We start from the raw sequence: 26759 nt of genomic DNA, 5'->3' as shown, positions 1-26759 counted from the left end.
GATAGCCTGGGTAGCAATTCTGAAGAAATCAGCACTCTTCTTTTTCCAGAAGCTTTGTTTTCCCTGCTCTATCATTTCTCCAGACACGATGAACAGGCAGACAGCACTTGACAACACCCTAAGCAGTGGGAACAACTTGCTGATTGCAACAGAGGTGGGAGATGTCAAAAATTTTGGAGACTGGCTGTTTCTGTTGAAGTCGATGCTAATGTTTCTACAGATGTCTCTAAGAATTCATTAAGTCCAACTCACAGTGCCTTGGACCAAAATCATCTTCTTTTCCAGAACTCTACCATCTCATGCATCTTGCCTATTTTAACTCTTTGGTTTAGCTCAGTAATCCACCCAATACTTAAAACCAAAAGAAAATTTAGGAAACAGCACAACCCTTGGCAGATCATGCATGCATATATGCACGAAGCAAAGAGCTGTTTACAGCAGCAGCATGCTGACTCAGCTTCACCTGGCACAAGATGGCCCCATTGCTTTTGGGTGCTTCCCACTGAATGTATTTGTTTTGCCTACTCTTAAATAGTGAGAGGAACTCAGACCAGAGAAGAGGTATTTCAAGTTTAACATGCTGGGGACAGTCCCAGCCAAACACTGCACTACTGCAACAGCCAGACATCAGGGAACAGACGAAAATGTAAATGACCCTGGAAACAAACCAGCCCTTCTGATACTTGATTCGAATTGTTTGTAGTATCTTGAAAAATTTGCTCCGTTTACTCCTATGAGTCATTCTGTTATCTTCACTTGCAGTAACTCGAGTGAAGCTGCACCTTCATACAGCACTGTGCATGCTGAGACGCAACATCTCAGCGGGCTCGTTTTCAAAGACGTGGCATTGACAGTTTCTCAAAAGCCTTTTAAGGTTTACTAGTCACAAACGGTAACCAAAACACAACCAGTCACTCAGGACGATGTATGCCAATACTAAAAATGAAAGCTATAGCTCTTGAAAGGCTTCTGTTTTCTTCACATCATATTACAGGGTTACTCTCACGGAACTGTTATGTCTTTCACCGTCTTCCCTCACTCAAATTCATCACAGCCTAAATCTCAGACAACAGGTGAAACTTGCATCTTTCCTCCTCTTCTTTTCACATACTTGGCATTTGCACTGTAAAGGAAAACCCTGCTGCAGTTTCTCAGTTTTTGACAGAAGGCAAGGCAGGGTCTGCTAGCTCGCAGGCTCTACAGCCTACCCATCGTTACAGAGAGGAACTTGGCAGCAGCTCACAGCTCTCCTGCAGACTGCCAGTGGTCAGCCTGTGCTGGCACATCTGGCCGCGCACTACGCCGCTGGGTGTGCTCAGGCACATGGGCTCCCACCTGCTCCACAGTGCCCTACAACAAAGCTTCACGTGCTCACTGCGCAGACAGCGAAGCTTGTCTGGAGAACGGCCTAGAAAATCAGCTTTAGTCATGTCATCTGAGTGTTCACACTACTCTCTGCCACTCTTCCTGCAGCAAACCCTGAAAATCAGGTTTTTCAGTGCTGATTTTCAAGCGTGCTTTAGCTGTGTGGGGCAAGAGACCAAAAACCACAGAAAATTGCTTGTACAGAAAAACCTAAGTGGAGACAGACCTGAATCAGCATATGGCAGATGTCCACGTGGCCAGACTCAGCGGCAGCATGGAGAGGGGTTCTCTTACTCTGATGCTCCATTTTAAAATTAGGGTCAATTCCATCCACTGAAAAACAGAGCAGAGATGCTTTCAACCACAATTCAGAGATTAGAGAAAAGCGTAATAAGAGTGTCCCCAGCCCATCCTCAGCCCTTCTCATGTCTCACTACACACACAAGCCAAAAAGCTCTCAGGGCAGTCCCATGGACATTCGATATGCAGCAGCCCTCAAACCAGGCACTTCAGAAACACCATGGAATATAATACGCTTAAGGCACTCCAATTTCTACCCAGGCCATCTCCCTCAGATTCACAGTTCCCCATCTCTCACTGCAACAAATACCATCGGAACCACGCAAGGGTAAAAAGGAAAAAAAATGCTGCTGTTGTAAACAACAGAGTCAGTACTACCCAGCTTTTCTGTCTCAGGACCACTACTAACTGCACTTGCTATTAGTGATCCTCTTTGCGTCCCTGTAAGCACAGGCTGCAAAGTGGATGGAGCTCCTCCAACTAACACAAGCTCAGGATCTGGCCAGAGATTCTCACAGCTGTGCGAAGACTGACAGATGATGATGACAGCCAGACAAAGATGTCTGGGCATGATAACATGTTGCATATGATGAGGCCATAGTTAAATATCAATGAATAACATTTTGGTGCTATTGAAGACACGAACAATGAAGCTAACACTTGCTAGGAGAAAAAAGAAGAGTCTGATAACGCAAAAGACCAGAGAGCATCCAAAAATGTACTGCAAAGTACTGGAGTGGAAAGGAAATGATCCTAAGTGAAACACTGTGTCCTTCACAGGGGGTGATTCCTCTGGAGTATTTGTTGGTAAAAACAACCCCAACCAGATCTAAGTCAGCTGGTGACAGACAGTTATGCACCCCCAGAGCAAAGCCCCATGTGTTGAAGGTCTCTTCCTTTCTGCTCTCTTGCAGATTGATCTTAATTTAAACACACTCCCATCTTTTTACCTCTCCCCTGGATGCAAATACCCAGTTAGCCCACTGCATGGGGAGGCAAAGGTTTGTTGGACTGGAAAAATCATACATAGGTCATATGGGGGCAGAAACAACTTCTCGGGATAAAACCATGTCCAAATGCAGAAGCAAGCTGGGAGCAAGTCCACATTTTCACAGCCATTTCTGATGACACATTACTTGCAAAAGTGGCTTTCTCCTCCAACACCACTCACAAGGGGCAGTGGGGAATATGACGTGCTGCCATGCTGGGAACTGGACTCTGGCAACTGCCTGGCAGGAGCTGGGAGTACTGCCAGACACGCAATATCCTGGGAAAGAGCCACCTACCCAACATAAGCAGGACTTTTTGCAGCTCTCCTTGCCTTGCAGAGAAGTATAACTGCTTTGGATGGAACCGTAACTTCTTGGGTCTGCAGGAGTGGGGAAAGAGGCAGAATTAATACTCACTGAAGAACATCCCCAGCATTTTACCCCAACCCACACCATGGGCGTGACAAAGTCTGTCCTTAGAGTACAGCTCGAGTGCCAGGAATAACAAATATCAACACTCCAGGAGATATTCAAACTTCCAGCTCCAACCACAGCCAGCCTTGTTGTAACAATGGCCATACCTATTTTCATGATTCTAATCAAAAATCCAGGATCTTAATACTGTAAATGGGAACTCCTAGTAGTGACAGCTGAAGTTAGAGGGCCAATGAAAAAGTAAATCCTCCAGATGAATTACTACAACATTCAGAGCTACAGCTGCTCTCTTGAATCAGTGATCTGTTGGGACTAACAAGTGACTGGAGTGAATAAAAATGTGCAAGGTATCAGTGGCATCAAAATCCAGAGAAGCTAAATCTCAGTATTCTCTACATTAAGCAACTCTGCTGGGAACTGGGAGATGCAGAGCCCTTTTTCTTACTTTTCTGAGTCCAGGGCAATCAGGGCACTTTCCAGAGTTTCTTTAACTGGTCCCTGGGTCAGGCTAGTAGTAGGCTTTGGAAAAACTGAAGACCCAGCTAAGTCAAACCCCTCAGCAGCCGAACTTTCTGGCTTGTCTTCCTCCGACAATCGCGTTCCAGTGCCACTGAAGAGAAAAACAAGAGACAGTCAAAGCACAACCATTAAAAATATACAGCATTATGTGTATCTTATGCCAAAGAAGGAAAGGGAATGGATTTTAAATCGACAGATAGAGTAAGCAAAATTGAAACACAAACCAATATATTTTACAGCCTTTTTGGTAAGAACTTGCCCTGAAAAGTAGTTTCATTGCCCTATGATTACGTTTTGATGTACTCTGTGCAATAACAAACAGAAGAACACGGGGCTGAGTGCACTGCCCTGCTCCTGCAAGCCACGAAAGCCATCACAACAAGATCAGAACACGTGGGAACTCAGAGCACTGCTCATCACAAGGATGGTTCCATCCCTATTTGGTTCTGGTCTGATTTTGGTTCTTTTACCTGTGCCCATTGCTGTAAGTTGGCAGCTGAGGCTAGATACACCATATGAGTTTCCCTCTCATTCAAAAACCAAACCTGGCAACATCAACTCATTTCACTATTATTTCTTTGCTAACAATAAGAGGAAGGAATCGTATTAACTCCTAAACCCATCTTCACAGCCTCTGCCCCAGCTCACCCTGTGGTTGCTGGGCTCCTCTCTGGCACAGCGAAGAGCACAGAATACGCTTTCAAATTCCTGTATTGGAGCTTGGCTTATCAGAGCAGGACCAGAAAATGCTTTGCTCTGCCAGGAGGAGCACAAGCATTCAAATGCAAAGCATGGTCTGGCACAAGGGTTGAGGTTGCCACGTGCTCCCAAGCTCACCTCCCTGTCGTGGTATCAGCCCTTCCCTCCACAGCTGCTGGTTTTTGCTGCTCGTAGGTCAGCGACACTGTTGAGGTCGTGTCTGCTTTTGCTATTGTCACCTCCTTTGCCTTGGAGGCCTCTTCCCCGCAGTGTGGGCAGTAGCTCGTGTCGTTGACCTGGGAGGCACAGTTCTTGTGGAAACGGTGGGAGATGCTGCTCTCAGGCTGACACTCCATGAAAGTGCCCTAAAAGAACCACAGAGGAGATATTCACACCTTGGTCACTACATGCCTTACCCCTTCTACATGCTTCATCCGCAGAGCTCTTAAATATTTCATCACCACTCTTGTCCCTTGCGCTTCCAGTACAGTAAGCAAGCACTGCCACTTTAGAAGAGAACAAAACCAAGGTAATAGGAAAAAACTCACTTGGTTAGGAACTGCAAAGCAAGTTTTTAATTGCATTTGGCAAACAGAACCAGAAAGTCCCATTTTCCAGCTCTTTCTTCTAACACTTAAGTTCTTGCTTACGTTTCTAGAAGTGCCAGTGTACTGTAAGGATGCTCCCAAAACTGGAAAAGAAAACTTCAAACCTGTGTGCTGAGCCAGCGTTAAAACTACCTAACAAACCTGCACGCAAACCTTTCAAGGAACTACATTAACATAATTAAATCAGCTGTTAATCCCAATGAAACCCAAAGCATGCGACTTCTCTGCTTGGACCAGCCCTGGTTTTATGCTGTTTAACCCCAATAACATGGCTGACTGCTCATTCAACAGATGTGAGCAACCTTTCCTAAAATTATTTTCTCTTTCCAGCAAAGTCCTCCGAGCTGAACTGATGGTACCCCAGAATTCATCACTCTATCCTACTAGTGCTACCTAAAGCCCTACCGTGCTGTGTTATTAGTGACTGATAACCCAGACAAACACTCCCAGGTTCTCCTTTATGAACTATGACATGTCACTCAGAGATGCAAGAGCATTTAAGGAAAGGTTAGCCAAAGCCCACTCTTCTCCTGAATTCATGGTCCTCCCAAGAAATCTAATTAACTCTATGTCAGCTTTGCAAAATGTCTTTAAGGGTTTTGAGAATTTTATCTTTTAAATGATCTTTGACTCAGCATGGCTCCATTTATTACAATTACTATAACGTTGAGACTACTGTAGCATCTTTCATTGAGTTATCTTAAAGAACTCTAACATCAGACAATTAAGCTGCCCCATCACCTCGGGAGTCCCTCAACTGGTGTTTTACCAACAGGGAAATAGGACACTGACATCTTCAAGGACTGGACCAATGCTATTAAAAGCCTCAGTGGCAGAGGTGGAAGAAGCAGCTGGAGATCTCAAACACTGCCTTGTTCAGGTGCCATCACTCAGGTTCTCCACCTAAGCCTTCATGAGCAGGCTGGGGGACAGAACCAATTCTTTTGTACGCAGACTCATTTACAAACCAGGCCAATACCATTTTTGATGTGATTGAGTGTACAGAGGAAGAAAGAACCCTTCTTCCAAAAAAAATCCTAAGGCGAGACTTCCACCCCTTTGGTAACACCCCTTGGGGTCTCCAGGAAGTTAAAATGACAATTGCAGCTACCCTCACACAGGTTGCTGTTGAAAACACCATCTGACGTGCTGTGGAACGAGGTGGAGCTTATGCCAGGAAGTCAGTAAACCCCTTTAGGTACATCTCCACCTTCAGCTCTTCCAGCTACTGCGACACGTACCCCATTCCCTAGATTGAGAGCACGGACTTACTGCAGTGCAAAAGTATCCACAGCCAGGGCAACACTGGTGTTTCACCATCCTCCCTCTATGGTCCTCACACAGCACCAAAAGCTGGACTTTGTTAGACGGGCGCATCAGTTCATACTTAACCACACTGTTTGTGCATCGGCCCAGCTGGAACAGGAGAAATTAAAGGAAATGAAATTACTGGAGACCAAAACACTCTCTGTGCTTGTGCGGAGGAAGATTTTGCACACTGCCTTGATGAGCCCTGGCTTTTTCACAGTAATTCAGATGTGTGCCAGATAGCATTAGCAGTGCAGCAGGAAGCTGTGAAAGCTGCTCTCACAGGAAGAAATGCATCATTTACTAACTAACATGCATGTGGACCAGAGTCGTTTGTTCCTTGCAAGAAAAATCGTAACTGGAAATACGCACCAGCCAAGCAGCCACAGAAGGGGCAGTCCCAGGGGCCTGACTCACACAACACACGCTCTTGTTCTGCCAGGAAGAGCGGGTGTCGGTGACCAAGAGAATAAGACCATACGCACTAAATCTTGTTACTGTTCAAAAGTATAAGTCACAGGAAGATAAAGGGAAAAATAATTGCTCTTCGTTGCCAGCTAAGTTATCGTCTGTACTGGTTCCAGCACTGGCCCCTGCCCAGACCACAGGGATGAAGAGCCAGGCTTTCACGAGAGCTCAGCTGAAGTCAGATTTTGAGCGTGTTTTCTGAAATATTTTACCAACGTACAACTCTGGGCTTACAAGCTGCCTTCTCTTATACCACACCTTGTTCTGTTAATGACAGCGGGCTCCATAGCTGGGGCTTTTCCCACCAGAGTTACTCACTCTGCTGTGTCAGAAGGACTGGTGCTTCCTCCTTTCTGCTACCCGTGCACACGTCTATGACATTTTCACATCCTAGTTGCCACCTGCCAGCATGATGTGACTGGGTTTGGGTTCTCTAACTTCCTCTAATAATAACCTTGCTTACCCCAGATGTTTGGCAGAGCACATTTCTGAACTAGAACTATAAACATGCAAGGCTCTTACAAGGAAACATCCCTACCAAAATCCGGGCACAGTTTACTGTGTGCTGCCACCGTGACCAGACGGGTCGGTAGGGAACACTGCGTGCTCATCACTAACAGACTGTCTACCTGAGGATTGATTTGCTGCTTTTTCTCAGCAAAACTAAACTTCTTCTCTGACTCTTTTTTTTTTTTTTTTTTTTTTTTTTTTTTAAAACTACACTCCTCCTACAATCAACTTCCCTAGAGAAAAAAGAACAGATTTTTAACCTGAGCTCATGTTTCCCCCTTAGCATCTGATCCAGCTTACCCAGACTGCAGCTGCAATGTCTACCTGTGGTTGTGACACCTTGGCCAGTGACCACTGCTAACACACAGACCCCAGGGGCTGCAGGACAGGACTGTGCCATTGATTTTACTTATGAGGGGAGGAAATTTGATTAAGATGGGAAAAGCTGCACCGTCTCTGCAAGGAAGCCCCTGCGTTATTGTGTCACGCTATATTATTTGTTAGAAAAGTCTAAAAAGTACAAAATGATTAATTGCTATTTTCCAGCCATTAGAGAGTGCAGCACGGTGCTCATAACTATTTATAACATTATCCAAGGACACGACAGTCTTAAGAACCCACTATTCATACACATAATATCCTTACAACATCTATGAGTCACTTATCCCATCATGAAAAAGAATCTGACATAAAGCATGGCCTTTGCTATTCCTTTCTCTGATTTATCTGGGGAAAGAGCTGTCAAACAACCATAGAAACTCTTCTGTATACTTTGTGTTTATTTAGAAACGCTGGAGCCCCCCTCTCTCCCATAAATCTCCAGGGCGTTCTTTCCTTAATTAATCAATTTTGTCATGCTATTGAAATTCCTTTCTCTATAGGTACCAGCACATACTAACAGAAGTAGAGCTGGGCTGTAAATTTGATTATCCCTTCCTCCCTCCATCCTGGGATCCTCCAGAAGAACCAGGAGTGCTCTGACTCCTTGTCCTACTACCAGTAAGTATCAGAGCACTGCAGCATGGCTGCAGTTCAGCTGAAACTTCCAAGAAACCCAAGTGCCTCCCAGAAAAATGAGCACCTACTGGGTTTGTTTCCGTCCCGCAGTCTTACTTTTCAGACTGTGGGAGGGAGTCACTTCTACCACTTACTTCCAAGCCTCGTGGAATCACCAGAGCCCAACTAGCCCAGCTGTGATGACAGAGAGGCATCAAGTGCAACCGTTTCCAGCCAGCCAGACCTGGAGGCTGCACAGGGCTGCCAGGACATAGGAAGCTTTGTAACAGAAGCCTCTTGGGGGGAGGAGGAAAGAGGAGGGCCAAGGGAGACTGAGCTGGTGGACAGCATGCCAAGTTCCAGAAACTCAAGAGCTGGCTACGGAAAGGTTTGCATCAGCTCCTTCGTAGTCAAGGGAAACCAGCTCCAAGCTTCCCCTGATTGGATTCTCTCACTTTGATGCATGCTGATGTATTTTAGCCCACTTGGCCTGAAGTGTGTCTGTTACATCAACTTGATCCAGCTACACAGGCCAGAACAAGCAGCAGATCCACCCAGTGCCTCTCCAGTCAGCCCTGCAGACTGCACCTGCTCCCTTTAGAGTGGCTTTAACCCAAACGTGCGACCTATGCAGAGTGTTTGAGCGAGATGTTTGCCCTGCCATTCCAGCACCCCAGCAGGCTCCCAGTCTAGCAGGCTGTGGAGCCTCTGCGTGACCCTGACGCATGCTCCTGGCACGTCTTTGTTTTCTTTCTGTCTCTGTCCTCAGGAGAAAAGTCTGCGAGAAGCTGAAAGACAGGCTCCTACCTCGTTATCCACGCTCTCCGTGGCCATGCACTGGTTGTTGGCTAGTGTGGTGATCTCTCTGCTTTTGGGGGTTTCCATTCGACAGCTACAGAGGGGGACTTCCTGGAGACCATCTACTTCCATTGCTTCAGGGCCATTGGAAAGACCTAGGGTACAGAAGAGCAGTGAATGAACTCTGAAGTCACCTTCCAGGAGAAAGGATGCAGCCGTCTATCAACACCACCCATGTCCTGTGGCATCTTCCCACTCCACATCCTGAGTCAGAAATCATCTAAACCCTGCAGAACAGACCCCTTCTTACACCAGATGGAGTTTGCAGAAGCACACCGTACTTTTCCAAGTCCAGCCACGCTACAGATGACAGTGCTGAATTAAGAATAGTAAGTTAAGAACAGCTTATTCTGAGAAAACCCCAACATGCAAAGCAACGACAAGGTACAGATTTTTATCAGTCTGTCTCTCCTCCACACCTACTCCACAACGCTGTGCTCTGGCACCAGAAAATTTGTAGGAAACCACCTGAAGTTGGAAATTTGTATAGTTAGTGGAGTGATAAATAGAGAAGATCAGGAAAGCACAAACTTCTATTTGCAGGAGCTTATTACACAGACGGGAAAACACAATTCCTGGGACTATTTGGTCTCAGCCAACCAAGAATTATTGTTTTTGGAAAGAGAACAAGCCCAAGAAAAGACAACAGCAAAATGTTCAGATGTTCTTCCTTTCTCCTCATCTCTTTCTTCCAGATTTTTAACATTTCCAAGCCTTTATAGAGGTGGATAAAGGCTGTGAAGGGGACACAGGGCCAGGCATGGGGGCACAGCGTGGATGTTCTTGTGGCCCCTCTGAATTCAGCTCAGTTACTTGGTTCCCTGTGACTGCAGAACACTGATCTAATGACACAGGGGGTTACTTTTTGTCCTGCACACTTATTTGAACCCTACATAGCTGTAACATCTCTTGCAAGGTTTTAAACCCTCAAATATTTACCTGTGGTTCACCCTGAAGTGTCCCAAGGTTCCTCTACCCAAGCCTGCTATGGGTTTGAGTCCCAGTCAGAAGGAAGCGTGCTGCTTTTTATTCTTCAAAGGACAGTTATTTTGCTGCACAATTGCAGAAACTAACACCACTCCTGAGGGAGATTCCTCTGTAGCTGTCCTGGCAAAGGCAGCGCTCCCCCCGTTCCTGCCTGTGGCCACGGCCCTATCAGCTGAGCAGAAACTCCTTTCATCTTGTAAGGAGTTTCCTTTGGCTGACAAGTTGCACAACCAAGCCCTGAGAGGGGATATTTCAAGACATGTAAGCAGAAGGAAAGGCCTTGTAGCTTTCATGTAATATCCTGCACAGATATTAAATGTTCAAGAGCTTTTTCTATGACCACAAATCACAAAGCTCATTCCTCGCCTTCCAAGTTGTCACTTTCATAATCTTTTTGACATCCAGAGGCTCCGGTGAAAGCATCCCTTGTCCATCCTGACCCTCCCTTGGTGGTAAACACTCCCACCCATTCTTTGACACGCCTCTATCAAAAGAGCCAGACAACCTTTGAAAGCAAACGAGCAGCAGGGGACAGGCAGACAGTTCGAGGCCAGCGAGGCCGTGCTGGAGCCCAGGTTCAGCACTGGGAACAGCGGCTGCTCGGCCCGGGGGTGAGCATCCAGACACCCCCAGCCACCGCTCCCCTGCTTTGCTCCCCAGCCACCAAGGCTGGTCCCCTCCCCATGGCCCTGGGGCTGAACGAGGGGATACTGCGGGCACCAAACGAGGGGACTTGGGAAGAGGCTAAATACGCGTTGCCCAAGGACAGGAGAGGAGGACAGACAGACTGACGCCTCCCTCCTCGGCAGGGCTCTCAAGCCACTCAACTCCACCGCTCCCACCCCAGCCCGGCTCCCGGGGCCAGGACACCCTCACGCCCTTGCCCAGCGGCCGGATGCCTCTCCGGCGAGGCCACCGTTCAGCTCGGGGTGCTGGCAGCCACCAGGGGGCATCCGGGGCTCCGCTGGCTGCTCGGGCTGAGCCAGCGAACAAAGACCAACATCATGGGCCATGGCCGGCGTCGGAGCCCGCACTCACCTTCCGCCTGCGAGGAGAGAATTCCCTTCACCCGGAGATCCAAGGAATCCAGAGACACCTCCATGTACTCCATGCTGTTGTCCTGGCCTGACCCCTCTCTGCCTCCCAAAGATGATTTATAGGCTTCAGCACCTAGATTAAAACACGTATATTTACATAGCTAAAAAAATAAATAAAAAAAAATGCGTGCGTGTGGGAAGGCCATATTTAACCACGCAGGCTGGCTGCAGGCTCCTCGGAGAGGCTGGGAGCACAGATGCACAGAGAATTATGAAAATGTAACATCTGGGCATATATGGCACAATTGATCTCTCATCTCTTATCTCCTTCCCTGTCTGATCAGGCAGATTTTCCACTTTCCACTTAGGTAGGTAACAAAGAAAAGAAGAAACGAGACCAGTAAGTTCTGCCTCTGAAAGGCACATCTGCCTGCTGCCGTACTGCAACAGCAGCAGAAGCTTAAATGGCACGAGGAAGGGACTCAGCGCATTCTCCTGTCTCCAACCTGCTGCGAAGGCTCCAGGTACACTCCGGCCAGGCAGAGCGAGCCGGCTAACAACACGCGGGGTGAGGAGGACGAGGCAGGTGACATTCAGCTTCATGGGAGGGGAAAACATCAAAGCCAAGTCCTGGCTCTAAGTGAACAAAGTGGCTGCTGGAAGGGGATCGCGTGGGGGATCCCTCGCAGCCTTCGTGGGAATTGTCATCTCTTCGCATTCCCTTGGCTTCAGCTCTCTCTCCTGGTTTGCTTCTCCCACTCGGCTTGGCCAAGAGACTTGTGTTAGCCTGAAAGCCTGGCTGCCACCTTTATTTAAGGGGCGGAAAACCAGTCTGCAACTGAAATAAAGAATTAGCTATTTGCTGTGAAAGGGATCAATGGCCCCGCTTCCTTTTTAGAAGGGGTTTGCCTCGGGAGGAACAGGAGCACGTCAGATGAGTGACAAACGCCAGGCACAGCCCAGAGGCTGAAACGTGGTCATTTAGAAAAGAGGCACCAACAAATTTAACTATAAAAACTGGCCTGTTTGCAAAGAATTAACAAACATGGAATAAACTCTTTGATGGCTATGGATGTGTGAAGCCTTAATAAAGATGCTGAAGGCACAACTTCACTTCAGAGAATGAACTTTTTCTTTTTAAAACCTGTCTTGTTACTTTTCCTGAAGATGAAGAATCAGATCCAGCCTGCTTCCCCAGTCTCCCCATCCCACAGCTTTCAGAAGACCAAGGGCACTGAAAACTTCTCTGGAGTGCTGGGTAACCTCTGAGTGCCAGGTCAAACCAGAACGGCCGCCTGCACTACGTCCGCACCATGAGATGTGCCAAAGGTTGCTAAATTACACGGTGTGGTGCTTTCAGAATAAGCAACAGCCTGCATACTGCATTCAGCTGGACAAACATCCACAAAAAGCAACAGAGCACCACTCTGGGACGGCTCTTCCCTTTCCTTCTGCATCTAACCAAGCCCCCCAAGGTCACAGTTTACATGAACCACGCGGTCTTTGTTTGATGTTCTGAAATAAGGGGAGCACATGAACAAAAAGACATTTATACAGCATGCCAATGATGAAGTTGCCTCATAGCTAAACTGCTGTAAAAAGCGTGGACGTGAGCCTCACGTGAGCGTAGTGAGATACAAGCTCAGACCCTGGTTCACCATGCAGCCTACCCTCAAAAGAATCAAAGAGCTCTGCCTACAGCCCCTGCCTTTTGGGCCTTGGGTCCTTACCCCCTGGAAGGCTACCTTCTGTGCAATTAAAGAAGAAAACACAATCAGTTACCTAGCACACTGGCTTGTTTCTTTTTATTCCTCCGTCTCCTCTTGCGGGTGGGTTTCAGCCATGGGCTGTCCGTCTTTCCTTTCCTCTTCAGCAGCTTCTTCTTGATGCTGGACTCCGAGCTCTGAATAACCAGAGAGGCCACGGGCATGTCAGGCATGTTGGTACCAGCACCCCAGCAGTCCTTTGCACCCATGTGGAAGAGCCCCACACAGCCTGAGTTGTGTGAAAAGGCCTTAAGGACTGGGGGGTTGAAATCAAGTGGTGCAAAGATGCCTTTATAGCGCCAAAAAGGAAACACAAGCACACGTGTGGGTGTATTTCCTGTCATTTCAATAGTGCATGCTTCACTTTCTCTTCCATGTAGGCTCTTACGCCACACTCATCACAGGAGTAGCCGAGCACCTCTGTGCAGCAGGGTAAGTATGCAGTTACACACACACTTCTAGCTTCTCCCCAGAAAAGTTTTTTTCAAACTAAAATATTCACATAGCTCCAAAGTCGTGCTAGAAAAAAACACACAGCTGTCTTGTACCTAAAAGAGCCAGCATAACAGGGTTGGAACAGACCCTGGGGAGTTCAACCCTACAACAGCAGACGGGCCCCCTCCCTGAGCAAGGTACTGGGTACCACGTCAGCACAGCCTAACCATGCAGCAACCTTCAGGCATGTATGAATCTAGACAGGGTTTGGGGTTTTTGTATGTTTGTTTTAAATGCAGAAAATACAGGTGCTTGGGGTGGGTTTTCAAAGTCAACATCAGAACAGGGAACCAGGCACCCCAACCCAGGGTTCAAAGCTCCAGCCATAACGTCCATGTTCAGACTGAAACTGCCAGCTCTTGAGGGCTAACCGTCACCCACTGAAGCCTATAAAAAAGCTGCTGCTGCCTTCAACAGAGGCTGGACCAGGCCCTACCTTCATGGCCTACTTCAACAGGAAGCAGGTGCTGCACCCTGAGTACAGCCAGGCAAAGGTGGTGCTGAGCGCTGGCTCCTGGGCAGCTCCGCGGCGCTGTCTGCACTGCCCTGAGGATAACCGTGCCCGGGCACGGGCTCGCCTCTGCCTCGCCACGTGGCTTCCAGCAGTTGCGTCACTGCGCTCGTGGGTGAGAGGTTTGCGTTTGAGCCAGTCCCTGTCTGGGTTGCTGACTGACTCACCAGATATGAGCACAGCAAAAACCACGGTCTAGGATGTGTAGATATGACTTGGGTGTTCAGACTTGAATGTAAGCTCAACCCTTGGCTTGAGCCAGCACTGCAAACGTGCCTTGGCTGCCCTGTGAAAGGCACAGGCCACACAATCCTTCCTGCCTAGTCCTCTCTGGCTCTTGTAGTGTCAGATAAGGAATGAGATTCTTCAGAGTTTCAACAATTGATTTGGTTTAGTTACTTCTACCTTCAGCTCAAACCATCAAGACAATGAAGTTAATAATTTTCTCAAGGTGACTGAAGAAGTGGGGTGCCTTAAATGCTGGCTCCTCAACTTGAGATGCTGTGAAAAGGGAGCACAATTTTTAAAGTAAAAGGGAGGGTGGGGAGACAGACAACCAGTGAACAGCAATTTCAAAAACAAGAAAGGATCGGGTTACCTTCACCAGCCATCTGAAAAACTACAAGTAAAAATCACCAACAGCTGGTGAAAATCTCGCTTTAGCGCTGTCTGTCTGTGTGCTGTTTGTACATCTCCCAAGTAAGGGCTGCCAGCTCACGTGGTAGTGAGGTGACATGTCAAATAGACGTGAATTTGGACAGTGGCTGGCCCAATGGATTTGTGAACAACTCTACCTGGACTCTGAAAATGCAGCCTGAGCTTCAGCTTGTTAAGAAAACACTGCTGGCTCCCACCACTTGCCAAGTCTGCCTCCAAAGAATTCAAGGACACTTAAATATTTCTACTAATATTCGAACATAAAAAGCAGTCAACACCTTGTTGAAAACAACAAACAAAAGCCCATTAATTAGCATCAGAAAGCAATTAATTGTATCACAGATCATGGTTAAGCACCTTGCGGAAAACAATACTCTGTGTGTGGGTGGCTCCTGCGAGTGAGCTTTGTCAAAGAGACCTGAAACTACACTGCTTCTCTCTCTTTCTGGCAGCAGTGCAAAGGGGAAATTATTATCAGCAGGACAAAGGCTTTCAGGTGCATTTAGCAGCCAGGCTTACCAGGTCAGACTCATCTCCATCTTCCTCCTCCTCCACAGACTCTCCAGACTCTTGCTCCTCCTCAGACTCGCCATCATCCATCTGCAGCCACCAGCCCAAGAAGAGAAAGAGTCAGTCACATCAGGCCTCCCAGAGCACCGCACCCCCCAGCACCCTGCTGCCCATGTGTGCACTAACGCCGTTTCCTCTCCAGGACAAGACCTCCAAGGCTGTTAATGCACATCATGGTTCACCCATCAGGATGGTACAAGAGAAAAACAAAACAAAACAAAAAACATTCAACTCCAGAAGAAAGTTTTCGAACCAAATCTCAATTTCTCTGATTATCCAGAAACAGCCTCATACCTACGCTACGCAGCGTGATTTGGGAGAAGTTAACTGAACTAATTTTAGTGCTTTACCAGCCTGTAACAAGCAAGGGTAGGAAGACATCTCTTACTGGTTTGGTGAGTAACATAACTAAACGTCGTGGGGTCCTGCACATGCACTAGACCACAGAGCATTACACAGCAAGGCTGAAACAGGAGGGTAGGTGAGGAGACTCACGGGGGAAAGAGGGAGCAGGAAGTGGTCATCAAAAGCCTCACTTCCACCGCTGTGCTTTCTGCCACCTTGCAGACTAAAAAAATCCTAGAAATTGCCTCAACTGACGCCACTCCTATCCCAGGGGTGTAAGCAGTGTCCCATCCCACTCTAAGTCCTGCACGGGGCATGTGAATACCTTTCTGGCATTGTCTGCGTCAGACGCGCTGTCTTTAGAGGTCCTGTTATCATCTGCAGGAAATGCAGCTGCCTGTTCTGCTCCGTGATCATCCTCCTCTTCTAACTCATCAGAGTCTTCCTCTTCAGAGTCTACATCTATGCTTTCCCCATTCACATGAGGGCTGACATCACCTAGGTCCTTTTCACTCTGGAAGTTGTCCAAGCACATGAGCCACAAAGACAACATCAATTCATAGCACAGAGCAGCTGAACCCATCCCAGACCGCCTCTGTGTTAGAAGGCTTACAGCTGCCAGGGGAAAGCTGGCTTTATGTCCCTCCAGAGCTCTTAAACGCTGCCAGCAAAGCCAGCCCCAGCGCCTGCCATGTGCCACCTAACCCTGTCAATCTGGGGAACGAGACACCACGAGGAGTCATTCCAGCCTCATGTGGCTGCACGAGGCGGTACGGGGAGGGCTGCTGGTCAGGAGCTTTCGGCCAGCCCACGCAGCCTGATTTAAACGTGGAAGGGCAGCTCCACCGTGGAATACCAAGGGCGCAAAGAAGGTTTCTAGGGAATGCGAAGGGACGTTAAACCAGAGTGAGGAATTTTTACTCCGCTCCATGAAAGCGTAGTGCTCAAAGACCAGAACTCCAGGGCCCAAACTGCAGCAAAAGCAGAAGCTGATCAGGAGGGAATCCTAGTCTAAGGTCTGTTTTTAAGTAACTGCTTGTTTTGCCTTCCAGCCTCAAGCAACGCTAGACAGCAACCTTGAGGACTCCAAAACAAAAAGGTTACCGCACAGCGTAGGCTTGAAAACTCCAGTTCCACAGCACTCACAGGACAGAAAGGAAACGTTCACTGGAAATGTTTAAGAGCTGGTATCTCAACAGCCACCCTCAAAAAGCCATTTTCAAAGCAGCGAGGCTGCTGCGAGCAGGATGCTGTCACCAGAGAGATGCAGACTCAGAACAGAAGATGCTGGCGGCAACGAGCCAGCATGTTCCCACACCTCCCCATGGGGTTGGTGTGCCAGGACAAGGGGCCAGGACAAGTGCCCAGAAGGCTCAGCGCACCCCTCACCTTGGCACCCGCAGAGGAATGAGTTATGCTCTTAAACATCTCAATCATTGTTCTCTGTTTTAACACTTTGGTCTTTTTCTTGGGAACCAGGCTATAGGTTCCCATTCTCCGTTTTTTCTTCCGAGATACTGCAGCAGCTGCAAAAAAAGCAAAATAAACCCAAAGTTCGTTCAGAAATGAAAAGAAGGGGTAGAGAGTGGAGGCTGTAATGTGGGAAACCATATTTGAGGGCATGATCTGAGAGAAAAGGCTTCCCACTCCAACTAATTTGTTTACAATTCAACTAAATGATGACACACGCATACGTGCAAACACACAAAGAGCTTTTTGCCAGTGCTGCAAACTCACCCAAATTCTGAGTATCCTCTCCGTGTTCCTTCTGGCCCCTACATCACCACACATAACATCAAATCCTTAAATTAGCCTGCGTTTGGCAGCGTTGCTGATGCCGTAGGAGGCTGAATAGAATCCAACTTGCTCAAATAGACACTGCAAGGCTAATAATACTGACTTACAACAAAAGTGATCAAATAATAACTAAAGAACACAGAGGGAAAAGGAATCTTAAATAAAGAGCTGTTTGCCGTTTAACCTCATTTCACACCTGCCATGGAATTTTGTTTGATTCCTTTCACTGCTTTGATCGGGTCTTAATTTGTTGAGTCTCCCTCCTGGCCTTCTAATGAAGCCAGCCATGGCTCCTGTCCGCCTGCTGCTGTCTTTGGTGGATACACATCAGAAGCACGCCTAGCACGGGCTCTTTTAACAGCAGACAGCAGGAACCAGCCAGCTCCGGCACCAGCAGCCGTACAGGCTGTTCCTTGCAAACATTTCTTCATCTCTCACTGTGATGAAGTTTCACCAAAAGCTATGAAGAATCCTTTCAAAAACTTTCCGCTAAGCCAAAGCCTGTTATTTACACTCGTGTACCTCACGGGGAGCAGCTCTTGCATTGACAAAGTCCCTCAGAAACAGCTCCAGAGCATCGCATGGAGGTTTCAGCAGCGGTGATCCCTGGTGGTACCTGTCGCAGCCCAACAACCTCCCCATGGGGAGCAGAAGCACAAGGTGCCAGACCCTGGCGAGCTCACCCACCAACCTGATGCTCAGCCACTTGTTCAGAGCTACCACTGCCTTCTGTCCCAGCCCTCCACAAACCTGCACCTGGTGGCTGGGTCCCAAGGACAGCACAGAGCTCCCCAGGGAGTGAGCTTCACTTCTGAGACTATTTCAACGGGGGTCTGCAAGAATAAACCCCGCGTGTGCAACACCACGGGCAACTACATGGAGTCCAGAGGACACCAGCATCATGCAGAGCCAGGGCCAGTTGCACAGGGGTGGACAGATGAAAGGCATCTGCTAAAACACGGCCCCCAGCTACAGCCCTACTGGTGCCAGCGGGCAAGGAAATCCTCAAGGCTATTCAGCACTGAGAAGGACTAACAGGGGTGCCAGTCCTTGCTAACCTGCCTCAGCCCACGCACTCATACACACACGCACACACGTCTGGGAGGTGGGTGCTGCCGGGGATTTTAACTCTGTCCTTTTTACCCGTCTGCGACTTCGTGGTGGCCACATAGCTCTGGTTCTGAGGTAGTGACTGGTGAAGGCCCGGGAGAGAGGGCAAGGGCAACGGCTTCCCAAACTCCAGGACATTTTTGTTGCCTTCCTCCTTAGATTCTTTTTGATCTCTGCTGTCTCTCCCATCTTTGGGGTCTTTACTTGCATGCTGAAAAACAAAATTAAATTACATTGAGCCTCTGCGCTAAAAGAAATGAAGAGGACAAATTTAATTCCCTTCTTTCTAGCATCATCACCTGCATTTGACCATAGCAGCACACACTCAAAGCAAAAGCACTCGGCCCCTCCTCTAGCAAACGTTACTTTGCCTAAAGACTGCAAAACACACCCAGCCCGCTGCTCCTTCGCTTGGTGTTCCCTGGGCAGGTGAAGGACTGCATCCTTCGGCAGCTCCCTGCACAGCGCCGGTGATGAGAAGCACCAGGCAGTTTACACGGGCGTTTGGTTGGCTCTGGAGAAAATGCACAAATACAACGAAGACGCCCGTTCCCTGAAACACATCCGGAGCGTGGCTGGCACACTGCAGCAGGTGCCCAGATCCCAGCCTTGCAGAGATGACTTAGGGGAGCGGGCAGCCCGGGATGGGACCAGACCTGTCCTTCTGGCCACCACCCTGCACATCAAAGCCCCGGCGACACCAGCAGGCTCACAGCCGCCAGCCGAGCACACAGCGAAATAGGGGCAGGGAAGGACTGGCCTGGCACGGCACGTCCATCAACACCACTGCCACTGCCCTAGCCAAGACCTGCCCAAGCTTACCCTGAATTCGGGGAGCTGGCTCGGGCAGGGCCGCTCTGGCTGTTGCAACACAAAACGCAGAGCAGGTTACAAGCTCCTGCGGAGAGCTGGCAAGGCTCGAGAGGATTCTGTCGTTGTTTCCATTCCCCACACCACCGCAGGCTCCCAGGCCCCAAGGCAGCTTGCACACACTGATCTGAGCTTGCACTCAAACAAAGCACCAACAGCAGGCAGGGTAAGTGCTGCCACTCCTATGCCACGCTGTATTTGCCCTCTGTACTTAGGAGATGTCCCAGCCACATTCATGCCCCTCCATACGTCTGCCCACACAACCACCAAGCAGGAGGCAGGTTTGGAGGAGGTGCTCCAAAAAGCCAAGGGCACCGTTAGCAGCTGACAAGCACTGCGATGGCAATGCTGCAGCGCTGCTCCTCTTGCAGGAAAACGCTTCTCTTACGGGACTTCTGAAGAAACAGCCGAAATACCAAAACAGAAAGAGGAAGCCAGGCAAAAGAAAAGGAAGAAAAGAAGCAGCAAGCAATACAAACACTTGTTATAGTCCAGGTTCGTACAGGTACTCCTAGACAGCGCTTTCAAGTAACGTGTGGCCTTGTGAACAAACGGGGAAGCGACTGATGCTCCTAACCACAGCTCTGCCACGTGCACGCTGCTGGCAGCAAGCAAGGGACTGCTCACAGGCAGCAGAGCTATAACAATCATCAAAAACGGCCTGAATAAAGAGGCCATCAAATTTCCAATGATTCCTGCATCGAGCCCATAACTTCTGGCTGAATTACCACGGCTTTTCTTGAAAGGCATCTAGGCTTGGATTAATGATTTCAGAGATGAGAGATCCACCATATCCTCTGCTATGTTGTCCCAATGCTTAATTGCTCTCACTGTCAAATAATTAAATGCATTATTCTTTTCCCTCTAAATTAAAAAACCCTGTATCATCAGAAACTCTCACTCCAAGAAGACACTTATACACCATGATCATGTACATTTTTTTTTTAAAAAAAAACTTTCTATTCAGTAAGTTTAAAAGAATGAGCAAGTTAAGTGCCTGCAGGATCATTTTCTGGCCATTGGATCACTCCCGAGACTGCTCCCAGTTGTTCTACCCCTTACAACGAGTACGTCAGGAGTGCTGGGCACAGCGTGCCAATAATAGTCCCAACAATACTATTTATACCTCTCCAAAGTCCCTAGTTTATAGATCAAAAGGTTAACGTTAACTCCTGGATGCAGGATTATTCTGAGAATTCCCAAGTCCCCCTGAACGTCCATTGCTTTCCAAATTTAACTTAAAATTAGAAAAATGAGCCTGGGAGAGGCAGATCTGATGCGGAGCTGCCTGCAGCTAAAGAAGCGTACACAAGAGCCGCACTCTTTGTCCTTTCAGTGCAGGTTCCTGCAGCTGGTCTCAGCAGCCTGCTGTTACTCCCAAACATTACGAATTCACATCCAAACCACACCAGACTGCTTGGCAGAACACAAGCAAATTTTAAATGAAAAAGTAGCATGTTATTAGCTTGGGGTTTTTCTCCCTCCCTGTAATTAGAATATGGAAATAAATTAAGCATCTTCAATAGGGCTGCGTGACAACTGTTCAATGTGACTTTTTCGTGGCAATTCTGGTAAAACAGTTCTAAAAACCAAATTAAGCCTTGTGAGATCTGCATCATTACTTGGAGCCATATGCAGCAACACGACAGAAGGAGAATTTCTGCAGAGAGGTGACCAGATCTCTCAGGAAGCCTGACAGCACAGGAAGCTGGGCAGGCCAGCAGTAAAACATACCTTATATATACGTTTTATACAGATATAAATCAGATCCTAGATCTAAGGATTGTAATAAAAAAGGTCGGCAACGATTTGAATGTATTCATGCTCAGTTCATTCTCAGCTTTCTCACCATCTTTCTTCGTTCTGCACTGGGTGGAACAGTTGTATCTTTGCTGCTCTCATTACATTTTCACCTTCCAGTACGAGTATTATGAGTGTTTAGTGGACTCAACTTTATTCTTTTCCTGCTTCTAAAGTCTGAATTCTGCCAGTTCCCTAGCTCCAGCCTGTAGGTACAGTCCATCCTGGTCTCTTCCACCAAGCCCTTAACACTGCTCTGCTCCAGATTTAAACACTCCCAGAAAAGCAGCTTTGCTAATCTAGCACTGCTCTGCTGGGAAATCTCTTCTTCCTTAAACCACATCAGGCTGGCGGAGAGCGGGTTCAGCGGGGCCCTTCCTTGTTCTGTATCCTTCTCCAGCAGGTTACAGCCCGGCCCCTCGCAGCACAGGAGAGCTGGAAGGTGCAAAGAAAAGAGGCGAAGGCAGAAGACAGACCCTGGGGCTGGGAGCTGGGCTACTGGGGGCACAGCTGAGTCCCTTCAGCGCAAAACAGAAATAAAATGTTACAGCGATCCGCTGGAAGACAAAGCTCACAGGTCTGCCTGCGAGCCCCCAGCACAACCTGAGGACTTCTGCAACTGCTCCAACGTGGTTTCTGCTAGGGAAAGGCTGTCGGAGGCAGCCCTCGGGTGAAGGTTCACCCTGCAGAACAGGGGGACAAGGCAAAGCAGCTCCTGCTGGCCCAGCCCCACAATTAGTGCTCCTGCCAGCTGCTGCCTTCTTCCACTGTCACGATGGATGGACGGACGGACGGGTCCCCCCCACCCTCCCGCTCCTAGCACGAGGCAGAACACCAAGCAGGGATCCTAAAACTGCTTGCAGCCCAGCAGCCACCCAAGCCAACTCTTGCCTCTTGGCTCTAGAGTTTCTCTTACCTTTCCCCAGCCTGGCAGAGGAGGTGAGAGTGAGGCTAACGCCAGCAAAGTACAAACACAGGGGCTGCAAAGAGCACTTCAGTAAGCCCCACGGAGCTGATCACAGTCAGCATCTCCTCATCCAGTTTGCCATGACAAATCCTAACGTGTTCCTGCTTCGACTGCTGAAGGTCCTGGCTCCTCCTCTTCGTGTCTCCCTGCTACGGGTGGATAACGCCCGGCTGGCCGCCCCACAGCCTGCAGCAGCAGCAAAGCAACGCCCGGCTTCCAGGGGCTGCTGGGCACCGCCTGACCTGCTGAGAGCACCAACGCAGGTGTGCACCTTCCAGAAGCATTTTTAGCAAAATAAACCATTATGCTCAGAAACTGGATGAAGATCAGCTGCTTTCACTCAAAGCAACGAGTGCTGGAGAGCAGAGGTGCCTTCACCTAACCCCCGCATGGGCTCCACTGCAGACAGCCAAACTCCAGGCAAGAAACGATTGCTGGCACTAAACTTACTCCGTTCTGTTATCCCTGCCCAATACAGCTGCGGTGGTTTTCTTTTTCTTTTTTTTTTTTTTTTTTTTTCCAATTACACTGAATTTTTTAACAGGCGAGCAGAGTTCTGCTTTCAGCTACAGCTCAGAGCACGGTGAGCTGCCCCGTGCGAGGGCAGCCCCAGGCCACAGCTGGAGCTCTGCGGTCCCCACGCTGTCCGAGGCACCACATGTGCGTGCCACAGGCAGCCAAGAAAGGACCAAAAACAAGAAGGAAAGAAACTGGGTGCGTTGCTACTGCCTGTGTTTCTTGCAGTTCCTCACATGGCATCAGCCGATCCTGTGCAACAGGCTGGGAAGTCGCTATTTCATGCTGAGCATTGCAAGGAACAGGCAAGAACCAAAAGCAGCACTCCCAGGGCCCAGGGCAATGTTTCCAGAGATGTTTGTCTGGGAACAGGAAAAAAAAAAAAAAAAAAAAAAAAAAGGGGGACCACAAATACATTTGACACCACTGTGAGAAAAACAGTCAAGAAAACTGCTTCAACTGGGACAAGAACACATCATCTTGTGTGTTGATGAAAATCATATCCGAGTGATTTCTACATTGTAATGTGATCAACCACGTTTCTATTACTGGCACAGAAATCCCCTCCAGCAGCAGGGAGAAGTTACTAAAAATGGCAAAGACGGAATATCCTGCTTTGTCTTCCCCAGAAGCAAAAAAAAATCGAGAACAAACAAAACCTTCCTAATTAAAGCCCGCGTTGCTTCGACAGACCGCACGCGGCATTCTTCCCACAGCCCCGCAATTAGCAGCTCTTTCGAAGTGAGCGAGCAGCGACCGAGCAGGAGCTGTTCTGGGCGCACATCCACGTGCTGCTGCAGAGCCACCGGCGCGCTCCCCGGGCTGCCGCTCGCGCTCAGCACCCAGCCCCAGCCCCTGCGTGCCCGTGTGAGCCGTCAAATTTCCCCTCTTGTCAGGGTTTTCATCTCCAGCTCGGCACAAGCTTGCCGACAAAGCCGAAGAACTGGAGGAGTGCACCCAGCGCCACCGGGCAGCGAGGCAGCTGTCAGGGTGCGAGCGTCTCTTCATCCATCAGCGGAGGGGAACGCGCCGCGCACCCACGCGCTGCCTTTGAACTCCGCACAGCACCAGCGTCCCAGGGGCTGTAACAACCAGGGAACGATCTTTAAGCAAGAAACACCGGGCTGATAATAAAAAATGCATCACAAGCAGATGGCAGCGCCTGGAAGAGCTGTGGCAGCGCTGCCTTCCGTTCCCTGCACTGGTGCTGCAGAGTTGCAGTTTGCAGTGCGGGGTCTTACAGCCGCTGCTGGGAGTCCTGACGGCTGCCTAAATATCGCCGTGGAGCACCAAAAGCATTGATCAGCCAAAATACACCACAGATCCACCCCTTAACGCCCTTTCACCTGCAGGTTGAGCACGCACCCTCTGGAAGGGCGACCCTGCTGTGACTTGACTGCAACGGCACCGATCTGTGCACGGTCACCATGTGCCAAACGTCACTTTGGTTCGGGCTGCCAGGCGAGCCCTGCTTCAGCATAGATGTTTGCAAATCAAGCTACAGAACCTGCTTTTTTTCCCTAATTTAATGATTACTTCAATGGGCAGGTGCTGTGCAGAGATGTGGATGCCGCTGGGCCAGGGGACACCGACCTGTTGGTCAGAACACCACGGGGCAGCTCGGAGCAGTTTCGATAGCCGGTCTGCTGACAGAAATAGGTCTGCTGGGGACCTGGGAAGGGGACGGTTATTGCCAGGGGCTGTGGGCAGCAGCAGGCAGCCACCACCAGCCAGCAGAGCAGGCACAGCACCAGCACATCCAGCTGAATACGAGGTGAAAGCACTGCACAGCACTAAGTCACTCCCTAGCTTCCCGCAGGAACCCATCTCGGTAAGAAGTCCTACGCCAGCGGCAGCCTCCGGCCTCTTCACCGCTAAAAGATTCCCTGCCCGGGACACCTGACCACGGCCGGGCTCACACTCCTGGACCTCCCTGCTCCAGCCCATACACACAGCCCTGGGCACCAGGACAGGACCTTCCACGGGAGCTCCTTCCAGGTCCCGAAGAGCCAACAGCAGCTCTTCAAATCAGACAGAGGTTATTTCGCTATGCCTCTTTTCTCTTCTTTTTCTTATTTTTTTATCGTTTCTCAAGGAGACAATATCCCAACACCATCTCGCTTAGGACCTGCCCTTTGTTTAGAGGCTTGGAGCCTGCTGAGCAGCCCCAGATGCCTGCAAACCACCAGCTGCCACCTGCATGGCCCCGAGAGATGAAGAGAAGAAGTTCTGAGGCCAGGAGCCCTGCTAGCAGCCTACAGCCCACGTCAGCACCGTGCTGCTGGGCACAGACACAGAAAACCAGGCCTTACAGCGACAGCAACACCCGTGTGCATGCAGGGAGCAAGCAGCCGACCGGCCCCGGGATCAGCCACGTCGTGGCAGACAGCAGAAATGCCCACGTAAGCCCAGCAGCTTCTGCTCCGTGCTCCTCCTTCCTGCCTAGGCCCCCAGTTGAACTGGTACCCACGTCCTGGGCTCACGTGAAACCAATGGAGGAATTAATTTCACGATTTCGTCTGAGAGCTCAGTCCCCCTGACCTGGTTCTCCACACAGCACAGGAGAAATACCTTGATCCACCACCTTGATCCTTTATTCACTCCTCCCAGACACGTCCCAGCGAAGTTAAATGCAGCAACTGGAGTTTCTGAGCAGGAGGGGCCTCCGCAAAGCTCAGGACACACACGCACACTTCCCTCTCAGTCTGCTGTCTCATCCTGGAAACTTTTGCTTTCTTAACAGAGTTGTAAATGGATTAAGAAGGAATGGAAGAAATTCGTCCAAAGGTGCAGTTTGTGCTAGTGCACCAACTGCTCAGCACAGGGCAAAGCCAATTCTCTTCTGATCTCTGTTCTAAAACCCCCTTAACATGCGACAACATCAATTAAAATTGTCACCTGTTTCAGATTCAGCTTCGATCCCAATTCAGGAAGCAAATCCTAAACAGAGAAAAAGCTGGTTAAATTCGTGAGAAAATTACTTGCTTCCTTTCAAAGACCAATCTGCATGTGCAGAAAAGGCTACTGAGGTCCCCTGGCAGCTATCAGATTGGAAGAAAGCAATTTTTTGGCCCCAGTGGGTTTCTACATGAACCAGGGGGAACAAATGTTTATGCCTTGCAGGCAATAAAATACCTTTTCCCTCCTCTCCTTCTCTCAGGCAGCACGTCTGCAGGAGTAGTCTACCAAGAAAAGAGCAACGCTCTCAAAAATTAACGAAGAAAACTCATGTGTCCTGCAACATGAAATTCTGGGTGATTTCCACAACTTACAATACACCCACCTGCTCTCATAGAGTTTTTGAAGGGGAAAAGGTGTGAATGTGGGGGCTGGTGCATGGAAAGTTACTGCGGTGCCATGCTGATGAGCCTCTTGTAAGCTGCTCCACAAAGAAGTAATCGGGACAGAAAAATGACAATGAGGAAGGACTCTGCTACTCAAAAGAAAATAATACGTAAATTCAAAAGACAATGAGGGAAAAATTAGGTACTAATTATCGGGAAGGCTGAACAAAGCAGCTGCTTTATTGTCTTGCAGAAATTAGATCAAATCTTGGAGACCGGTGGGTTCAGATGCAGAGGCTTGAGTAGGAAACCTGTGAGCAGCCTCTTCTCACCACCTCCTCGTGAATTTTGTTTCTTTCCCTATTTTAACCCCAAGGCAAATGGCTGGAGCTGCAGAGGACGGGCTCTGCGCTTGTTATAGTGGCCGAACAACTGCAGGCTTTGGCTTTTGAAGCCGCTGCTACTGTGTGAGCAAATAGTGATCAACACCACAACCACAGCACCCCGTGTAACGGAGCGGTGCAAACACTCACAAACGCTGCACGCAACCTAGAGAGGCCTTAAAGCCCAAGGGGTTGCATAAAAATATTCTTTTGATGTATCATAAAATATGAATGATGAAAACACTCCTTCCTAACCTAACCTAGCTGTCGTCTTTTAGAAGGGAATTGCCTTTTTCAATTGCTCAGCCCCAAGAGATCTCTTCCTGTCAAATTCCACCAGGGTCTGGGGGTTTGCCCTGCCTCATTTAAGTGCACAACAGGCTGCTGGAGGAAAGCTGCGACGCCATTTCAGTTGCAAAGCCTTGTTCGGATGAGGAAGCCTTACGCAGGACTTCCAACAGGCTGCCTGTGCTGCCTCGAGGCCTCCCCAGCTGCTAGCCAAAAAACACAGCAGGGGTGCGAGAGCGAGAGAATTGAAATGCAATCAGGGGAAGTCAGAGGGGAAATCAGTGGTTTGGGAGAATGGTTGGGAAATCATGGCAGGCGTGG

The 26759-nt window shown here is 49.0% G+C and overlaps 1 protein-coding gene across 11 annotated transcripts in view; it reads right to left on the bottom strand.

Annotated features, from left to right (window-relative positions):
- EHMT1 (euchromatic histone lysine methyltransferase 1) overlaps positions 1-26759 on the bottom strand; it is a 114048-nt gene that overhangs the window by 23072 nt on the left and 64217 nt on the right. For 7 of the 11 annotated variants that reach the window (XM_082775412.1, XM_082775415.1, XM_082775418.1 and 4 more), the window contains exons 4-16: positions 25382-25423; positions 18364-18541; positions 16813-16949; positions 15749-15937; positions 15028-15108; positions 12862-12982; positions 11081-11212; positions 9005-9150; positions 6188-6331; positions 4446-4672; positions 3535-3699; positions 2952-3034; positions 1592-1698 (exon numbers count right to left, since the gene is read on the bottom strand). In XM_082775412.1, the coding sequence (XP_082631538.1) occupies positions 1592-1698; positions 2952-3034; positions 3535-3699; positions 4446-4672; positions 6188-6331; positions 9005-9150; positions 11081-11212; positions 12862-12982; positions 15028-15108; positions 15749-15937; positions 16813-16949; positions 18364-18541; positions 25382-25423 (1752 nt within the window). The remainder of the gene's footprint in view (positions 1-1591; positions 1699-2951; positions 3035-3534; positions 3700-4445; positions 4673-6187; positions 6332-9004; positions 9151-11080; positions 11213-12861; positions 12983-15027; positions 15109-15748; positions 15938-16812; positions 16950-18363; positions 18542-25381; positions 25424-26759) is intronic. The other 4 variants (XM_082775419.1, XM_082775411.1, XM_082775413.1 and 1 more) reach the window with 4 other exon arrangements.

The sequence above is a fragment of the Aythya marila genome (assembly GCF_965140915.1).
Source record: "Aythya marila genome assembly, chromosome: 19".
NCBI classification, from domain to species: domain Eukaryota; kingdom Metazoa; phylum Chordata; class Aves; order Anseriformes; family Anatidae; genus Aythya; species Aythya marila.
Note: the sequence above shows the minus strand (reverse complement) of the source record. Positions and strands in the feature narration are given on the sequence as shown.